The 21,093-nt window shown below is 46.3% G+C and overlaps 1 protein-coding gene across 1 annotated transcript in view; it reads right to left on the bottom strand.

Annotated features, from left to right (window-relative positions):
- TKTL1 (transketolase like 1) overlaps positions 1–20,065 on the bottom strand; it is a 31,087-nt gene extending 11,022 nt beyond the window's left edge. The window contains exons 1-6 of the mRNA XM_027053281.2: positions 19,848–20,065; positions 9,775–9,892; positions 5,567–5,664; positions 3,989–4,180; positions 3,781–3,908; positions 2,361–2,554 (exon numbers count right to left, since the gene is read on the bottom strand). Of these exons, the coding sequence (XP_026909082.1) occupies positions 2,361–2,554; positions 3,781–3,908; positions 3,989–4,180; positions 5,567–5,664; positions 9,775–9,892; positions 19,848–19,984 (867 nt within the window). The 5' untranslated portion in view covers positions 19,985–20,065. The remainder of the gene's footprint in view (positions 1–2,360; positions 2,555–3,780; positions 3,909–3,988; positions 4,181–5,566; positions 5,665–9,774; positions 9,893–19,847) is intronic.
- Positions 20,066–21,093: the final 1,028 nt, after the last annotated feature.

The following is a 21,093-nucleotide window of genomic DNA, read 5'->3' as shown; positions in this document are numbered from 1 at the left end:
GACTTAACCAACTGAGGCACCCAGGTGCCCCTAAAAGTATCTTAATATAGCTCCTATATATTTAAGTTTTTTAGTTTTTCTTGCCATTACAAAAATCATCTGTTTTGTTAATATAAAAAAGGAGTTAATCTTTTTTTTTTTTTTTGAGTATTTTTGAGAGAGCACATGCACAAGGAGGGGCAGAGAGAGGGGGGACAGAGGATCCGAAGCAGGCTGTGCAGTGACAGCAGACAGCCTGACGCAGGGCTCAAACTCACGGACAGCGAGATCATGACCTGAGCTGAAGTCGGACACTTCACCAACTGAGCCACCCAGGCACCCCCATATATTAGTTTTGATACAAGCTCTTTTCCTGGACTCTTATTTATAACGGTTTCCAGCTGATTCTCTTGGGTTTTCCAGACATACAACTTTATCACCTACAAATGATGAGAGGCTTGCCTTCCTCCTAGTCAGGAGGGAGTCTTTTACTGTTATTTAACCTCATTGGCTAACACTTCCAGAGTGGGGCTGACACTCTGGCAGATTAATGAGATACTTCACTGCGAAGTATGAAGAGGGCTCTAGGTTTAAGACCTCTAGATCAAGAATCTAATAGAAGTGTCTTAGCAGTCCTGTTTCTTGGTTTAAAGTTTTGATATTTATTCTGAGAGAGACAGCACAAGTGGGAGAGGGGCAGAGAGAGAGGGAGACAAAGAATCCCAAGCAGGCTCCGCAAGGTCAGTGTGGAGCTCAACACGGGGCTTGAACCCACAAACCTAGGAGATCATTACCTGAGCCAAAACCAAGAGTCAGATGCTTAACTGACAGGGCCACCCAGGCACACCATTTTTTAAAGTCCATTTATTTTTAAGTCATCTCTATACCCACTGTGGGGCTTGAACTTATTAGGACCCTGAGGATCAAGAGCTAATGCTCTTCTGACTGAGCCAGCCAGGTGCCCCTGACTTGGTTTTTAAACTCATTCATTTTTTATGAACCGGACTTAATTTTTTCCTGTTCATAAAAAACATAACCTCTTTAAAAAAAAAAAAAAAAAAAAAAAAAAGGAAGTTCAAGGGCACCTGGCTGGCTCAGTTAAGCGTTGGGACTCTTGATTTTGGCTCAGGTCATAATTTCAGTTTCGTGCCCTGCTTGGGATTCTTGCTCTCTCTGCCCCTCCTCTGCTCGCTCTCAAAAAATAAACTAAGAAAAAAAAAGTTCTCAAAATCCCACCTTCCACCTTCAATTTGGTGTCATTTCTCCAAATGCACTTTCCAATGGTTTCTAATAATATATGATGCCCCCCACCTTTTAAGGTTTTCTACACAAAAACGATTTTATGCTGCTTTACAACTTGAAAAATTTAGTAATTGGGGTGAACGCTTAGCCTCTTGTTGGGTTTTTCCAATTCCATAAGCATTCAATGCTGAAATCAGTTTACTACCTATTTTAAGGTGGGGGGAGACAGGCAGAAGGAGAGAGAATTCCAAGCAGGCTCTACTTTCAGCACTGAGCCTGATGTGGGGCTTGACCCTGTGACCTGGGATCATGACCTGAGTTGAAATCAAGAGTCAGATGCTCAACCAACTGAGCCACCCAGGTGCCCCAACATTCATTCTTCTAGACATAACTGCACACTTGCATAGATAGTTCTGCCGGATAAATTCCTAGGAGTTGTACTATTAGTTCTAAGAGTATGAACAGTTAAAGTGGTGCCAAAATACCGTTCATTAGTATGTGCATTTTCCTGATTAACACCTTTCTTCTGTTTTCTCCCCCCCCTAATTTCTGGTGTAATCAATTCACTTTAACCCATATTACCAGGCTAAGAAAACATAAGCAACACTCTAAAGATCTCGAAATAAATAAATGAAGGCTAAAAAATTCTTTCCTTCTGGGTTCATCACCTTGTTTTTCTTTGGTCCTGAAGACTCTGCCTATTTGGGGTCTGCTATTATGGCAGGGTTTCATACCTAATTTGTTTCCTTTTTGAAGAATTGGTCTTTGATGAATTGACCTACTTCTTTCTGTAATCCAGGGGTAAGTTCGAAACCTTGGTCAGCCAGGCCCCGACCCTTAGAGTAGACACAGAATTGTAGCAGTTTCACACAGAGTAGACTGCCACACCACAATTTTGCAAGCAAAAGCTACACAGCACTAGACGCTTAGAAGTATCAATTGACTAGTAAGAATATTCAGACTGAAGTTTGAAATAAAAATCAGAAATAGTAAAAGAGAAGATAAACCTATTTTTATTGCATATAACCTTTAGTTAAATGTCATGCAATCTAATAACTGGTTCATCCATGGAGATCAGAGTAAATGAAGAGTCCTGGGTATTTAAAAAAAAAAAAAAAAGCAGAGAACAGTTTGCCTACCTTCTCATCAACTGTGTAAGCAGGTAGAGAAATCATTTCTATATCTAGGATGTTGATTTGAGGTGAGTCTTCAATAGGGGGTTTTGGGTCAAGATTCTCGTTGGTCTGTATCTGGCTCTCAATTAGTTTGATAATCGCATCAGCTCGCTCTTTTGGCACTGGCTTTCCATGCCAATTTTCTGCATCTTCAATATCTGCAACCAAATAAAAGACATTTGTTCCAGAAGTACATAATGGAGCGTCTGTTAGATCATCTCAAAGACATCCTTATGGAAAAGATATTAGCTGAGGACTCACAAGAATAAAAACCTGGCACAGGGAGCCCGAGTTGGTACTGCAGCCCCAGAGGACAGCCTGAAAAGGCCCAGAGGCTCTTGGGGGGAGGCACTGGCCCATATACTGGTGAATGGAGGGGGGAGTGTGAGATAGGAAGCTGGAGAGACAGGCAGGGTGGACCATGGAGGATCCTGTGCATATAAAGTTTGAGTTTTGTCAGAATCAAGATAGGAAACCACAGAGGAATTTGGAGTGGGGAGGTGACTGATGAGCTCTTAAATGTACAAAGACCACCATGGCAGCCGTGTGGAGACTGGCTTGGGGAGACTATAATTAGGGAGAGATGACTTGGATCTGAGCATGGGAAACGGAGAGCAAGAAGCAGATCTGAGATCAACCCGAATCAATCCAAATCGATGACAGACTGTGTTTGCATGTAGGGGGCACATAAGGGAGAGGCGAGGGCAAGGATAATACCCAGAATTCTCCCAGGAGCAAACTGGTCAAGTGGTCATTTACTGAACTGGGGACACCACAGTAAGACTGTATTTTAAGGAAGAGTCATGAAACAGTTTTATTCTAAAGCACAGATATTAAAACAAAGCAGGAATCACACCCTCTGCAACTATTTATACTTGAATGACTTCAGGTACAGCTTTGAAATCTGCCAGACTACTTTCAAAACCCCGTCTTCCTTCCCTGACCCTCAGTTCCACAGGTACCTTTTCCAGGAGTGCCACTATTACCAGGTCTGTAGGTGTCCTCCCAGAGAGTGTGGGCACAGGCAAGTGTACATGCCCTTATTTGCATATCTGTTCACGCATATAATAGCATTCTCTCTCACTCTGCACTTCTATGCAAATCGCTCTCTGCCAGTCCTCTGATGGACTATCCTCCTAGCTACTCCCTCCTGCACACGGAAAAATCGCTGCTCACTTGCTGGGGGTCTGGGTTTCCCCTCCAACCCTAACCAGACCCACTATGTGTAAGGACCAAGGAGAGCAAGGGCCTCCAGCACATTACAGGTGGGATCACTGAGCACTAAGCCAGATGTCTGCCTGGCCAGACTGAGTCTCCTCCTGCCACACTGCTGTGCAGACAGAGGTTTTCAATAACCCTGAGCAGAAAAGAAACATTTGCTTACTTGGAGTGCCCCGGCCCTTGAAGGTTTTGGCAACTACAGCAGTGGGCTTGTTCTTTACTTGACTTGCCTGCAAGAACACCTGGCACAGTACCTCCACATCACGTCCGTCCACCACGTAAGTATTCCACCTGTCAACCCAGGAGGAGGCTAGGTTACAAGGTGAAGGGGGAATGGGGCAAAAGGGTGACATAAAACAAGACACAGTTACCCAAAGGCTTCGCAGCGCTTCTGATAGACATCCACGCAGTGCTCAATGGGCAAGGCACCACTGTGGCCCAGGCGGTTCACGTCAAAGATGGCCACAAGGTTATCCAGATTGTAGTGGGAAGCAAAAGCCAACGCTTCCCAGACGGAGCCTTCTGAGGACTCACCATCTCCCAAGAGGCAGAACACCCGGTAGCTAGGGCAAGCCAAGAAAGGTTAAGACCCTGCTTAGGGCTCTTCTGGAGCACTCAAGCAAATGTATTTCATGGAGAAAAACAAAGGAATAGAATGAAATAGTTGCTTCACACATCATTACGTTCCTAAAACTTTCTTTTCAGTTCTGTCCAAACTCTACGAGCTAAGGAAACACAGCTTTAAAAAACTTGGGCCTCACAAGATGGATTTTTGGGCTAGTTTTCTTATTCTAGCATTCTTTTGCCATGTCTCTGGGACCCACAAACAACAGGGGATGTGGAGAAAGTAGCTCCTTAAACACCCAAACAACATTCATATATACAGTTTCTCGGTAAGCTCCGTTTTAAGCACAACCACTATTTCTAATGTAACAAATTTATTTACAACAATCACAACAAAACACTGTCCCTCAGGAACATACGTTCTGTTGTAAACTGTGAACTTCTCCACAATAAAAACACAAAAACGTTAAGACCGATAAGACACAACCTAGACCCCACCAAAACGCTGCAAAGTTTTTAAAAAAATGATTAATGGGGTGCCTGGGTGGCTCAGTCAGTTAAGCGGCTGACTTTAGCTAAGGTCATGATCTCATGGTTCACGGGTTCAAGCCTGCATTGGGCTCTGTGCTGGCAGCTCAGAGTCTGGAGCCTGTTTCAGATTCTGTGCCTCCTTCTCTTTCTGCCCCTCCCCCGCTCACACTTGGTCTCTGAATAAACATTAAAAAAAAAGTTTAAAAATTGATTACAGGATACGAACTAATACAGGCAATAATGAGATGAAAACGTTAACAGACTCCTGGGAGATGGAAGAGGGTAGCTGCCTGAGCAGTGGAGGAAGCACAACCAAGTGCCTCCAAAGGGGCCACCTGGGCTGGAACCAAGATGTGACTGGATCTGGACTCAGGCACATCCGGTGCATCTCGGGAGAACATGCACACCAACACAGCCAACCCTGGGGACCCCCAGCACCACCCCCATCTTGCTCACACATCAGCGGCAGTTGGGCATACACCCCTGTAGGAAAGACACTAGTGGAACCACTCTAAAAAAGGAACTCTTTCATTATTAACATACAATGGGGCCCAACGAGTCGCAAATGCACCAGCTACTAGCTCTATAATGAGGCTCAGGAGAAATGGAAAACACAAACATGTCACTCTTAGAGAGCAACAGAAATAAACCAGTCTATACGCTACAGGCAGCACTTAGAATCCAACCAGAGAAGCCAGAACAGTTTACAGAAACACAATTTCTCTACTGCTAGGACACTTGGGAACCTGACCTTTCTAAACAATCACGGTCTTCCCAAACTAGTAAACCATAAGTAAAGCCAAAGTGCCTGAGGGGTGTGGTGGGGACAGGTAAACAGTGGATAAGAGCCTTACCTGGCTTTGTCAAAGTACTTGCCAGTATATGCCATCCCACAAGCAGCCCCCAGTCCTTGCCCAAGCCATCCGGTTGCCACATCAACAAATGACAGCCTCTGTAAGAGAAGGGACCAAATGAACTTAGACATACCTGCAGGACACAAGTTATCAGTCCAACTTCCAGCATGGAGCACAGGCTGCTCTCTGGCACGGCCCCTCCCACCCTTTGGGGTGGATTTCTCTTTACCACATCCACATAGCACCCCAAGTCTCAACATCACAAACACAGGGGGAGCCATAGGTAATCCAAGGTCAGCTGGACCTGTGGAATTATAGAGAAGGGAAATTTCTTCACACAGCAGCCTAAACAGAGCCTAAGAGCAAAGCAGAAAATGTAAGCATGAGCCTTGCCATTTTCACAAAGCCTTTCGTGTAGTCCTGCACAAACCAGATGTTCAATCTCTTTGGAGAATGCGGGTTCTGAAACACCGGAGTGCCTGGATGGCTCAGTTGGTTAAGTGTCTCTCTTGATCTTCGTTTGGGTCACGATCTCATGGTGAGACTGAGCCCCGAGGTGGGCTCTGTGCTGACAGTTTGTGGAGTCTGCTTGGGATTCTTTCTCTGCCCCTCCCCCACTTGCACTCTCTCCCCTTCAAAAATAAACATTTTAAGAAAATGGAGGCTCCTGGGTGGCTGAGTAGGTTAAGCATCCGAGTTTAGTTCAGGTCATGATCTCATGGTTCAGGAGTTCAAGTTCTGCATCAGGTGAGCTCAAGCCCTACTTCAGGCTCTGTGCTGACAGTGTGGACCCTGCATGGGATTCTCTGCCCCTCGTTCACTTGTGCCCTGCGCCCCCCCCAATTGAAGATTACAATTTCCCTGGTTTGTAAAACTCAGGTCAAATGAGATTTCAGAAGCGGTCATCTGTAAGTGCTCATTCCAGAGATGAATCATTTTACACCCCTGCTTCCTCTCCCCTCCTCCTGTGTCTATGCACAGGCTATTACTATCCATAAAGATAATGCCCTCTCAGTGCCACAAGGCAGTGTCAAAGATCCCAAGCTTCCGAAGACACACTGAACTTATTCACTGCTTCCCCTGCCACCATCTTAAACTGGCCACAAACATCTCAATTCTCACTGCAGTAACCTCCTTACTTCCCCCCATACCTATTCTCAACACAGCCACCAGGGGGAGGCTGTCAAAACCTAGGTCCACTCCTCACCCTGCAGAGAGCTGTCCAAGGTCTATTTCGTGCCAAGTAGCGTCCAAGTTCTTACACCACCCTCCAGCCCCCATAATGTCCTACTCTCTCCTGCCATCGCTTTGGATGCCCTGGCTTTCTTGCATCCCTTGAATGCCCTGGGCATACACCTGCCTCAGGGCCTTAGCACTCACAGCTCCCTATCCCCCAAGTGCAGGAGTCTAAACAGGCACACAGTTCCCTCTCACTACGCCCCCCACCCCCAAGTCTCTGCTCAAATGTCAGCTTCGAGGCTTTCCTGGACTATCTGTTTAAACTGGTAAACCCTCCCACCCTCACTTCCCTTGGATCCGGGATGCTCAAGCCCATCCAACATGCTGGTTACCCAGGTTTCCTGTCTAACTCCTCCTCCACTCAAATGTCCCCTCCATTCAAGCAAAGAATGAGGTATTTTGTACCAAGGATGGGCCAACGGTACTTGTTAGTCTCTGATCCTTCTCTCATCATGCTCCGTCCAGGGCTCTTAACTGTCCTTAGCTTTCTTCACACTTTTGTGCCCCCAGAGACTCCGTTTTGTACTCCTAGCCCTGCAGAACCATCCTGCTGAAGTCTCTCCTGATGTCTCTAGTTCTGCTAAAGAGTCCCCCTCAGCCAGCAGGAGACTGTAGGATTGAGAAGATTGGCAAGCCCCAGCACAACGCTCAGCATGATGGAGGCACCCCACATGGGTTCCCTTACCTTCCCCAAGAACCCTTACACTGTGGCAAGGGGGGATACACTCACAACTGGGGGGAGGAGCAAGAGCTAGAATAGAATGCATACGAGGTGCGATCTATGCACACTCGGAAAACACTGCTCTTTCAGGTGGCACTTCTTACCTTTGTTCTGGCACAAAATACGCTTGAAGAACCAGTTTACAAAAAGAACTTTTGGTTACTTCTCTGGCCTGCTTGGTTGGAGAAACAGCTGATAAAAAACAAGGCCTTGCGGCGAGATAGAAGTGGATGTACAGGGATCACAAAAACCTCCCCAGAAGCCTTCACAGTACCTCATAATCAGCAATACCGATACTGCCAGGTCTTAACAGTGAGCCTCCTGATGCAGTTATTGGTGCCGGACATTCACATCCCAGGAGTACCAATCGTGAAGACTGTGGCTCCTCTGCCATAGCAAGTCCATTTATTCCATTCTCAGCCAATGCCAAGACGAACTACACTCCTAGGTGTTTTCGCTTTCCTTCCAAACTCACCTGCTTCTTAAATCTGATGAATCCATAAATTCTGGCAGCTGAACAGTGCCCAACTTGCTACCGCATGCCAGAAAGCCTCTTTATCCCACTAAGACAGCAACAGTTACAGGACAATCCAGCCATCTTACAGTTTTTTTTTTTTAAGTTTTGAAAGAGTAAGCACACACACAGGGGAGGGGCAGAGAGTTCAGATGTGGGGCTTGAACTCGCTAACCTTGAGATCATGACCTGAGCCGAAATCAAGAGTCAAATTCTGAACTGACTGAGCCACCCAGGCACCCCATCTTACAGGTTTTAAACCAAAGATCTGTGTACGCATGCTGTTTGTACATCTGCATTTATTACTTAAAATTTTAAAAAATATTTTTGACAGAGACGGAGCATGAGAGGGGAGGGGCAGAGAAAGAGAGAGACACAGAATCTGAAGCAGGCTCCAGGCTCTGAGCTGCCAGCACAGAGCCCACAGACCGTGAGATCATGACCTGAGCCAAAGTCGGATGCTCAACCCACTGAGCCACCCAGGCGCCCCCATTTTTTATTGCAAAAGTCAAGCTTATAGAAAACTTGTAAGGATAGTACAACGAAATCCCATGTACCCTTCACCTAGGTTTGTTGCTAAGGGACCACTTTTGCTTCATCTTGCTTTTTCTACACTACATGCTCAGAAATTTTATCTTTCGCCAAACCTCATTTGAAATTACATTTCAGACACCAAGACATGGGTCATAAATATGACCCCAGGTACTTCAGCCATGCCCATACTCTGACTTTATTCTCTAAACTAACACCCACTACCCAGATCTGAGGTTTCTATTTGTACACGCTGGCTGAGTTTTAAATGTTTCTCTCAGAACACCACAAACTTTCAGACATCAAAAGAACTGAATGTTCTTTTAGATCAACCCTGCTTTTAATATTACTCCCCTTTCCTGCCCCTCAATGTCATGAGATACCTGGTGCTACACCTAGTGTAACGAGAAAATCCTCCCATTGTGTCAGGTCAAATTTACTGAGAAATAGAAAATAAAGGTAACTGTCGGGTGGAATATCCCTCCAAATTCAACTCAATTTTCCTTGAGCTCAACATAGATCCACTAATGTTGCCCACCTCTACCCAGGTGGCAGAAGATGGGAGCATGACCCTGCTGGGGACCGGAGGGGGGGGGGCCTTTAGTGCTAGGTGGCGTAAGGCAGAGCACCAACAAAGGAAAGGAAGGGTGGCCAGTTGCCACAAGCATCCTTTCCACTACTGCAATCCTTGCTAGAACATCTCTTAAATCTTTACGAGGTGCTATCGTCTCAATATTTGTGCCTCTCAAAACGCTGATGTTGAAAATCTAAGGCCGAAAGTGGTATCAGGAGGTTGGGGGGGGGGGTCTTTGGGTGGTGATAAGGTTGCAAGGGCAGAACCCTCACAAATGGGATTAGTGCCCTTGTAAAACAGGCCTAAGAAGACTACTTCCCCTTCTATGTGAGAGTACAATGAAAAATCTGCAACCAGGAAGAGGACCCCCCCACCAGCAGTGACCATGCTGGTGCCTTGATCTTGGACTTCCATTTCCAAAACTACTAGAAATAAGCTTTTATGCTTTATAAGCTACCCAGTCTGTAGTTATTTTGTCACAGCAGACTGAAGACTCTCAAGACATTAGGCAGACAAAGAAGAACCAAAAAAATAAACAGAGCCCATTTCCGGTCTTGTTGCCACGTGGTGGCTTTGAAAATGACTTTTAAGAAGCAACTGGGCAGGCTCCGGGCTCCTGTGGGACTTACCTTGGAGAGGATGAAACGGTCATTATCTGGGTTCTCCGGGTCCTCCTGTTTATACCTCATGATGTGAAAGAACAGCACGGCCATGACCTCAGCAGCACTACTGGAGGACGTGGGATGGCTTAAAGACAGACATGGTACAGGTCATTTCTCACAGGTGATTCACCAGGGACCCGGTGCACAAGGAGGCCTTTTATTACACAGGCTTCTCAGACTAGAAGCAGCAGTCCTTTCTCCCAGGCATGGAAGAATCCAGCCAAGGAAAAGGGATGCAGGGCCACTGCCTCCCAAGTTCATGGCTTTTAAGGATGCTATAAGGCCCAGTAACTTCATAACCTCTCTCCCTGTGGAGAGCAAGGTTTTCAAGACCAGCTCCCCCTCTATCAATGGAGTACCTGTATACTTGGGGCAAGTTCATCTGGTGACTATTAGCAACTGAGTAGTCTTTTACTTATTTGAATTTATCTTTGAGATCATTGATCAAAAACACCATGAAGCACAAATTAACCCACGCATGTATGAGAAACTAGAATTTGACGAGAAAGCCAAGAATATTCAATGCAGAAAGAACAGTCTTCAATAAATGGCGCTGGGAATTGGATATCACATGTGAAAAAATGAAACTATAATGCTAGTGTTCACTCACAGAAATTAAAATAAAATTAAGACTTAAATGTAAGACCAGAAGCCATTAAGACTCCTAGAAAAAAACATAGGAAGAAACCTCGACATGTATCCTTGTTTTTTAGATAGAACAGCTAAAGCCAAAGCAATAAAAGATAAACAAGGGCGACTACATCAAACTAAAAAGCTTCTGTACAGCAAAGGAACCACCAACAAGGTGAAACAACCTACAGAACAGGAAAAAATATTGCCAATCATGTTAGCTGATGAGGGATTAATATCCAAAACATAGAAAAACTCATACAACCCAATAACCTAAAAAATTTTAGGTAAAAATATAGGCGAAGAACCTGAACACCCCCCCACACACAAATATATGCATGACCAACAGGCATGTGAAATGATGCCCAAAATCACTAATCATCAGAGAAAAGCAAATTAAAACGACAAGGAGGTATCACCTCACACCTGTTAGAATGGCTATCAAAAAGCCAAGAGGTAACCAATGCTGGCCAAGGTGTGGGCAAAAGGGAATCCTCATGTGCACTGTTGGTGGGATTGTAAATTAGTGCAACTAATTTACAGTATGGAGAATCCTCAAAAAATTAAAAATTAAACTACCATATGATCCAGCAATTCTACTTCTGGGAATATATCTAAATGAAGTGAAAACACTATGTCAAAAAAATCTGCATCCATCTGTCCATAGCATTATTTACAACAGCCAAGACATAGGAACAACCCAAATGTCCATTAACAAAGATGTGATATGTATATCAAATGGCTATTTGCCATTTGTGACAAAATGGACAGACTTTGAGGGCATTATCCTAAATGAAACAAGTCAACAGAGAAAGAAATACCGGCTAACCTCACTCACATGTGTAATCTAAAAACAAAAACACCTCCAAACTCCTAGGAAAAGAGATAATCAGATTTATGGCTACCAGAGGCAGGGGATGGGGGAGGGAGGAATTAGATGAAGGTGGTCAAAAGGTACAAGTGTCCAATCATGAGATAACTACCAGAGATGTAAGGTACAGCATAATGACCACAGCGAACACTGCTATATAGTATATTTGAGAGAGTATACCCTAACAGTTGTCATCACAATGAAAAAAAATTTCCATGTATATATCATAGATGTTAACTAAACTTATCATGGTAATCCTTTCATAATATACATAAATCACCATGCTGTATACCTTAAACTTACAGAAAACTAGCTGTCAATTATCTCAAAACTGGAAATTAAAAAAAAAAAAAACACTGCGAAGATCACATACTACCTAAAATGATTTTCTTTTAGGAAGTGAACGGTGAGACCCAAGTTTCTCACGGTGGAGTAACTGGAGGTCCTTACTGAAATCCAAAGTAACTGCTGTTCTTAGAGAGCAGCTGGCCTGGGAGTCCAGCCAGTCCATTAACCCAGAAGGGAAGAGGAGACAGGACAGGGGAACAAAACCAACTCTCTAGAACTCCTGCCTCAACTTTCAGAAAAGATTTTAGGCCCAGCTCACATGTATTAATCATGTCTTCTTTCAAACTTCACAATTACAAAGCAGAGACTTAAACCCCTTGCCTCACAAGTATTCCATAAGTGCAGGACAGGAATTTTAAAATTGTTACATATTAAAAAATTTACGAGATAGGAGGGAAGATGGCGGCGTAGGAGGACGCTGGGCTCACCGCGCGTCCTGCTGATCACTTAGATTCCACCTACACCTGCCTAAATAACCCAGAAAACCGCCAGAGGATTAGCAGAATGGAGTCCCCGGAGCCAAGCGCAGACGAGAGGCCCACGGAAGAGGGTAGGAAGGGCGGCGAGGCGGTGCTCGCTCCACGGACTGGCGGGAGGGAGCCGGGGCGGAGGGGCGGCTCGCTGGCCAAGCAGAGCCCCCGAGTCGGGCTTGCAAAAGCGGAGGGGCCTGACGGAGTGTGTTCCGACAGCAAGCGCGACTTAGCATCTGGGAGGTCATAAGTGAACAGCTCTGCTCGGAAAGCGGGAAGGCTGGAGGACAAAGGGAGGGAGGGCTGCTGAGCCCCCAGACGACAGAGCTCAGTTTGGTGGGTGACAAAGGCGCTCGCCAGCGCCATCTCCCCCGCCCATCCCCCAGCCAAAATCCCAAAGAGAACCAGTTCCTGCCAGGGAACTTGCTCGCTCGAGCAAACACCCAACTCTGCGCTTCTGCGGAGCCAAACCTCCGGCAGCGGATCTGACTCCCTCCCGCTGCCACAGGGCCCCTCCTGAAGTGGATCACCGAAGGAGAAGCGAGCTAAGCCTGCCCCTCCTGCCCCCGGGCACCCTGCCTACCCACCCCAGCTAATACGCCAGATCCCCAGCACCACAAGCCTGGCAGTGTGCAAGTAGCCCAGACGGGCCACGCCACCCCACGGTGAATCCCGCCCCTAGGAGAGGGGAAGAGAAGGCACACACCAGTCTGACTGTGGCCCCAGCGGTGGGCTGGGGGCAGACATCAGGTCTGACTGCAGCCCCGCCCACCAACTCCAGTTATACACCACAGCACAGGGGAAGTGCCCTGCAGGTCCTCACCACGCCAGGGACTATCCAAAATGACCAAGCGGAAGAATTCCCCTCAGAAGAATCTCCAGGAAATAACAACAGCTAATGAGCTGATCAAAAAGGATTTAAATAATATAACAGAAAGTGAATTTAGAATAATAGTCATAAAATTAATCGCTGGGCTTGAAAACAGTATAGAGGACAGCAGAGAATCTCTTGCTACAGAGATCAAGGGACTAAGGAGCAGTCACGAGGAGCTGAAAAACGCTTTAAACGAAATGCAAAATAAAATGGAAACATCCACGGCTCGGATTGAAGAGGCAGAGGAGAGAATAGGTGAACTAGAAGATAAAGTTATGGAAAATGAGGAAGCTGAGAAAAAGAGAAAAAAATCCAGGAGTATGAGGGGAAAATTAGAGAACTAAGTGATACACTAAAAAGAAATAATATACGCATAATTGGTATCCCAGAGGAGGAAGAGAGAGGGAAAGGTGCTGAAGGGGTACTTGAAGAAATAATAGCTGAGAACTTCCCTGAACTGGGGAAGGAAAAAGGCATTGAAATCCAAGAGGCACAGAGAACTCACTTCAGACGTAACTTGAATCGATCTTCTGCACGACATATCATAGTGAAACTGGCAAAATACAAGGATAAAGAGAAAATTCTGAAAGCAGCAAGGGGTAAACGTGCCCTCACATATAAAGGGAGACCTATAAGACTCGTGACTGATCTCTCTTTTGAAACTTGGCAGGCCAGAAAGAATTGGCACGAGAATTTCAGTGTGCTAGACAGAAAAAATATGCAGCCGAGAATCCTTTATCCAGCAAGTCTGTCATTTAGAATAGGAGATAAAGGTCTTCCCAAACAAACAAAAACTGAAGGAATTTGTCACCACTAAACCAGCCCTACAAGATATCCTAAGGGGGACCCTGTGAGACAAAGTACCAGAGACATCACTACAAGCATAAAACATACAGACATCACAATGACTCTAAACCCGTATCTTTCTATAATAACACTGAATGTAAATGGATTAAATGCGCCAACCAAAAGACATAGGGTATCAGAATGGATAAAAAAACAAGACCCATCTATTTGCTGTCTACAAGAGACTCATTTTAGACCTGAGGACACCTTCAGATTGAGAGTGAGGGGATGGAGAACTATTTATCATGCTACCGGAAATAAAAGAAAGCTGGAGTAGCCATACTTATATCAGACAAACTAGACTTTAAATTAAAGGCTGTAACAAGAGATGAAGAAGGACATTATATAATAGTTACAGGGTCTATCCATCAGGAAGAGCTAACAATTATAAATGCCTATGCGCCGAATACCGGAGCCCCCAAATATATAAAACAATTACTCATAAACATAAGCAACCTTATTGATAAGAATGTGGTAATTGCAGGGGACTTTAACACCCCACTTAAAGAAATGGATAGATCATCTAGACACACGGTCAATAAAGAAACAAGGGCCCTGAATGAGACATTGGATCAGATGGACTTGACAGATATATTTAGAACTCTGCATCCCAAAGCAACAGAATATACTTTCTTCTCGAGTGCACATGGAACATTCTCCAAGATAGATCATATACTGGGTCACAAAACAGCCCTTCATAAGTTTACAAGAATTGAAATTATACCATGCATACTTTCAGACCACAATGCTACGAAGCTTGAAATCAACCACAGAAAAAAGTCTGGAAAACCTCCAAAAGCATGGAGGTTAAAGAACACCCTACTGAAGAATGAGTGGGTCAACCAGGCAATTAGAGAAGAAATTAAAAAATATATGGAAACAAACGAAAATACAACAATCCAAACGCTTTGGGATGTAGCGAAGGCAGTCCTGAGAGGAAAATACATTGCAATCCAGGCCTCTCTCAAGAAACAAGAAAAATCCCAAATACAAAATGTAACAGCACACCTAAAGGAAATAGAAGCAGAACAGCAAAGGCAGCCTAAACCCAGCAGAAGAAGAGAAATAATAAAGATCAGAGCAGAAATAAACAATATAGAATCTAAAAAAAACTGTAGAGCAGATCAATGAAACCAAGAGTTGGTTTTTTGAAAAAATAAACCAAATTGACAAACCTCTAGCCAGGCTTCTCAAAAAGAAAAGGGAGAGGACCCAAATAGATAAAATCATGAATGAAAATGGAATTATTACAACCAATCCCTCAGAGATACAAACAATTATCAGGGAATACTATGAAAAATTATATGCCAACAAATTGGACAACCTGGAAGAAATGGACAAATTCCTGAACACCCACACTCTTCCAAAACTCAATCAGGAGGAAATAGAAAGCTTGAACAGACCCATAACTAGCGAAGAAATTGAATCGGTTATCAAAAATCTCCCAACAAATAAGAGTCCAGGACCAGATGGCTTCCCAGGGGAGTTCTACCAGACGTTTAAAGCAGAGATAACACCTATCCTTCTCAAGCTATTCCAAGAAATATAAAGGGAAGGAAAACTTCCAGACTCATTCTATGAAGCCAGTATTACTTTGATTCCTAAACCAGACAGAGACCCAGTAAAAAAAAAAAAAAAAAAAAGAGAACTACAGGCCAATATCCCTGATGAATATGGCTGCAAAAATTCTCAATAAGATACTAGCAAATCGAATTCAACGGCATATAAAAAGAATTGTTCACCATGATCAAGTGGGATTCATTCCTGGGATGCAGGGCTGGTTCAACATTCGCAAATCAATCAACGTGATACATCACATTAACAAAAAAAAAAGAGAAGAACCATATGATCCTGTCAATCGATGCAGAAAAGGCCTTTGACAAAATCCAGCACCTTTCTTAATAAAAACCCTTGAGAAAGTCGGGATAGAAGGAACATACTTAAAGATCATAAAAGCCATTTATGAAAAGCCCACAGCTAACATCATCCTCAACGGGGAAAAACTGAGAGCTTTTTCCCTGAGATCAGGAACACGACAGGGATGCCCACTCTCACCGCTGTTGTTTAACATAGTGTTGGAAGTTCTAGCATCAGCAATCAGACAACAAAAGGAAATCAAAGGCATCAAAATTGGCAATGATGAAGTCAAGCTTTTGCTTTTTGCAGATGACATATTATACATGGAAAATCCGATAGACTCCACCAAAAGTCTGCTACAACTGATACATGAATTCAGCAAAGTTGCAGGATACAAAATCAATGTACAGAAATCAGTTGCATTCTTATACACTAACAATGAAGCAACAGAAAGACAAAGAAACTGATCCCATTCACAATTGCACCAAGAAGCATAAAATAACTAGGAATAAATCTAACCAAAGATGTAAAGGATCTGTATGCTGAAAACTATAGAAAGCTTATGAAGGTAATTGAAGAAGATTAAAAGAAATGGAAAGACATTCCCTGCTCATGGATTGGAAGAATAAATATTGTCAAAATGTCAATACTACCCAAAGCTATCTACACATTCAATGCAATCCTGATCAAAATTACACCAGCATTCTTCTCGAAACTAGAACAAGCAATTCTAAAATTCATATGGAACCACAAAAGGCCCCGAATAGCCAAAGTAATTTTGAAGAAGACGACCAAAGCAGGAGGCATCACAATCCCAGACTTTAGCCTCTACTACAAAGCTGTCATCATCAAGACAGCATGGTATTGGCACAAAAACAGACACATAGACCAATGGAATAGAATAGAAACCCCAGAACTAGACCCACAAATGTATGACCAACTCATCTTTGACAAAGCAGGAAAGAACATCCAATGGAAAAAAGACAGTCTCTTCAACAAATGGTGCTGGGAGAACTGGACAGCAACATGCAGAAGGTTGAAACTAGACCACTTTCTCACACCATTCACAAAAATAAACTCAAAATGGATGAAGGACCTGACTGAATGTGAGACAGGAAACCATCAAAACCCTAGAGAAGAAATCAGGAAAAGACCTCTCTGACCTCAGCCGTAGCAATCTTACTCGACACATCCCCTAAGGCAAGGGAATTAAAAGCAAAAATGAATTACTGGGACCTTATGAAGATAAAAAGCTTCTGCACAGCAAAGGAAACAACCAACGAAACTAAAAGGCAACCAATGGAATGGGAAAAGATATTTGCAAATGACATATCAGACAAAGGGCTAGTATCCAAAATCTATAAAGAGCTCACCAAACTCCACACCCGAAAAGCAAATAACCCAGTGAAGAAATGGGCAGAAAACATGAATAGACACTTCTCTAAAGACGACATCCGGATGGCCAACAGGCACATGAAAAGATGCTCAACGTCGCTCCTTACCAGGGAAATACAAATCAAAACCACACTCAGGTATCACCTCACGCCAGTCAGAGTGGCCAAAATGAACAAATCAGGAGACTATAGATGCTCGAGAGGATGTGGAGAAACGGGAACCCTCTTGCACTGTTGGTCGGAATGCAAATTGGTGTAGCCACTCGGAAAACAGTGTGGAATTTTCTCAAAAAGTTAAAAATAGACCTACCCTATGACCCAGCAATAGCACTGCGAGGAATTTATCCAAGGTATACAGGAGTACTGATGCATAGGGGCACTTGTACCCCAATGTTGATAGCAGCACTCTCAACAATAGCCAAATTGTGGAAAGAACCTAAATGTCCATCAACTGATGAATGGATAAAGAAATTGTGGTTTATATACACAATGGAGTACTACGTGGCAATGAGAAAGAATGAAATATGGCCCTTTGTAGCAACGTGGATGGAACTGGAGAGTGTGATGCTAAGTGAAATAAGCCATACAGAGAAAGACAGATTCCATATGGTTTCACTCTTATGTGGATCCTGAGAAACTTAACAGGAACCCATGGGGGAGGGGAAGGAAAAAAAAAAAAGAGGTTAGAGTGGGAGAGAGCCAAAGCATGAGACTCTTAAAAACTGAGAACAAACTGAGGGTTGGTGGGGGGTGGGAGGGAGGAGAGGGTGGGTGATGGGTATTGAGGAGGGCACCTTTTGGGATGAGCACTGGGTGTTGTATGGAAACCAATTTGACAATAAATTTCATATATAAAAAAAATTGAAGAAAAATTGCCAGATACCTTGAAGAAATGCAAACCATTATTAGTTCTGTAGGTGAATGAAGCAAAATGAAAGTAAAAAAAAAAAACCCAAAATACGCAGTTCTTAAACTCATCTATGAAATCTTAACACCATAGTTCAGTATTGAAAAGATTATCTAAAATTTTTTTTTAATGTTTATTTTCGAGATAGAGACAGAGCATGAATGAGGGAGGGTCAGAGAGAGAGGGAGACACAGCATGAGCGGGGGAGGGGCAGAGGGAGAGGGAGACACAGAATCCGAAGGCAGGCTCCAGGCTCTGAGGGGTCAGCACAGAGCCCGACACGGGGCTCGAACTCACGGACCGTGAGATCATGACCTGAGCCGAAGTCGGACGCCCAACTGACTGAGCCACCCAGGCGCCCCTGAAAAGATTATTTGATGTGAAAAAAGGGATGATCATGGAATGTATTTTATTTCACCACTATTCAAGTTAGAAATTACTAACAGAAGGAAAACTGGAAAACCCACACATTTGTGGAAATTAAATACCACACTCTTAACCAGCCAATATGTCAAAAGACGAGAAATTAGAAAAATACTTGGAGGGGCGCATGCGTGGCGCAGTGCGTTAAGAGCCCAACTCTTGATTTCCGTGATCAGGTCAGGATCTTAAAGTCCTGAGATCTGGCTGAGCCTGGCTCTACACTAAGCATGGAGCCTGCTTAAGATGCACGCTCTCCCTCTCTCCTCCCCCTCCTCGGGCCTGCGTGCGTCCCGCCCGCCCCTCCCCCCCCCCCACGAGCGGCCCGCCCGCCGGGGAGCTTCCCCCCCCCCATTTTTTTTTACTTAAAAAAATACCTGGAATATGAAAACAGCACACCAAACTTCATGGGACACAAAAGCCATACTAAAAAATTTACAACTATGAATGCTTTCATTAAGACCTAAAGATCAAAAAATCAAAGCCCTTACTTTACAACATAAGAACTAGCAAAATTAAACCCAAGTCTACAAGAGTAATAAAGATTAGAGCAAAAATAAAAAATTAGAACAGAAATGGAGACCAAGAAAGCCGGTAGAACAGATCAATGAAAACAAAAGCTAGTTGTTTAAGAACATGACCAAAATTAAAACGAAGACATTTTAACTTTAAAATTTACTGATTCGAAAACACCAGTTTCATTTCTAAAATGAAGGCAAAAACAGTACTACCAACCACACAGACGTAAAAGGGAAGAGACGATACTACGAAGAACTGTACAAATCGGCTACCAGCCGAGAAACTTCTAGCAGAAAATTCAAGAACCCTAAGGACCAAGTAGAGATTTGAAATACACCCGTGACTAATAAGCCTGACCCAGGAGTCAAAAACCTCTCTGCACAGGAAAACAGGGCCCCGACGGCCTCACTGGTGAATTTCAAGCACGAGCACGGCCCCCAGGGAACGCGAACCGTCCCGCCGCCCGCGCGCCTCACGGAAAAGCTACCACACCGCGACCGCACGAACCCGAGCGTCCTGGCACACGCCAGGGGATCGGAAAGCCGCCTTCTCCGCGGCTCGCTTTCCAGTCCGGGACGCCAGCGTCGAGGGCAGCTGCCCACACACAACGCCACGGCCGCACGCCCCCTTCCCACTCGGGCCCGAGGCCGTCCACAGAACGCCTCCCCGCCGGGCCCGAAAGATTCCGGGCTGCCTGCTACTCAACGGGAGAGACCACGGGAGCCGCTCCCTTCCCCCCCTCCCCCCCCCAGCGCAGACCCGCCGGCCACGCGAGCCCGTCCATGCTCCCCCCGCGGCCCCAAACGGGGCCTCTACGACCCAGCCCGCCTGCCCGCCCACCTCCCAACTACTCCTTACACCTCACGCGCCGGCCGCCACGATGCCTCTGACGGGGGAACCTTACCCGGAGCTCGACGCGCAGGTAGCCCTGATAGAATGGATGCGCAGGCGACTAGCCATGTCTCGCAAGATCTGCAGGGTCTTCCAGTCAGGCTTGGTCTCCTCCTCGGCCGTCACAGTGCTCACCGCAGGGTCTGCCATAGCTGCGAACTCTTCAGCGTCTGAGGACCGAATGCCGCGAAGCGCGTCCGCGGAGCGTATGAGTCGGCGCCGTGCGGCTCTCTCTAAGCTCCGCCCCCTCCTCGTGCTGAGTCCTTGCTCACTCCGCTCCCTCCGCGCACCGCCCCTCCTCGTGCCGATTGCCTCCACACGTCGCTCCCTCCGAGCTCCGCCCCCTCCTCACGCCAATTCGCCTCGCGCACTGCTCCCTCCGCGCACCGCCCCTCCTCGCGCCAATTGCCCTCGCGCACCGCCCCCTCCGAGCACCGCCCTCTCCTCGTGCCAAGTCGCCTCGCGCACTGCTCCCTCCGCGCACCGCCCCCTCGCCCGCTAACTGCCCTCGAGCGCGGGTCCCTCCGCCCGCCAATTTGCGCCGCGCGCCGCTCTCTCCGAGCTCCGCCCCCGCCTCGTGCTGATAGCCACCGCACTCCGCTCCCTCCGCGCCCCGCCCCTCCTCGTGCCGATTCCTTCCGTGCGCCGCCCTTCCTCGTGCCAATTGCCCCCGCACGTCGCCCCCTCTGAGCTCCGCCCCCCTCTCGAGCGCCAATTCGCCTCGCGCACTGCTCCCTCCGCGCGTCGCCTCCGAGCGCGTCAACTGCCCTCGAGCGCGGGCCCTTCCGCCCGCCAATTTGCGCCGCGCGCCGCTCTCTCCAAGCTCCGCCCCCGCCTCGTGCTGATACCCTCCGCACTCCGCTGCCGCCGCGCGCCGCCCCTCCTCGTGGCGATTTCCTCCGCGCGCCGCCCCTCCTCGTGGCGATTCCCTCCGCGCCCCGCCCCTCCTCGTGCCGATTCCCTCCGCGCCCCGCCCCTCCTCGTGCCGATTCCCTCCGCGCCCCGCCCCTCCTCGTGCCGATTCCCTTCGCGCCCCGCCCCTCCTCGTGCCGATTCCCTCCGCGCCCCGCCCCTCCTCGTGCCGATTCCCTTCGCGCCCCGCCCCTCCTCGTGCCGATTGCCCTCACGCACCGCCCCTCCTCGTGCCGATTCCCTCCGCGCACCGCCCCTCCTCGTGCCGATTGCCCTCACGCGCCGCCCCTCCTCGTGCGGATTCCCTCCGCGCACCGCCCCTCCTCGTGCCGATTGCCCTCACGCGC

This window comes from Acinonyx jubatus, chromosome X (assembly GCF_027475565.1).
Source record: "Acinonyx jubatus isolate Ajub_Pintada_27869175 chromosome X, VMU_Ajub_asm_v1.0, whole genome shotgun sequence".
NCBI lineage: Eukaryota > Metazoa > Chordata > Mammalia > Carnivora > Felidae > Acinonyx > Acinonyx jubatus.
This window is presented reverse-complemented; position numbering and strand designations above follow the sequence as displayed.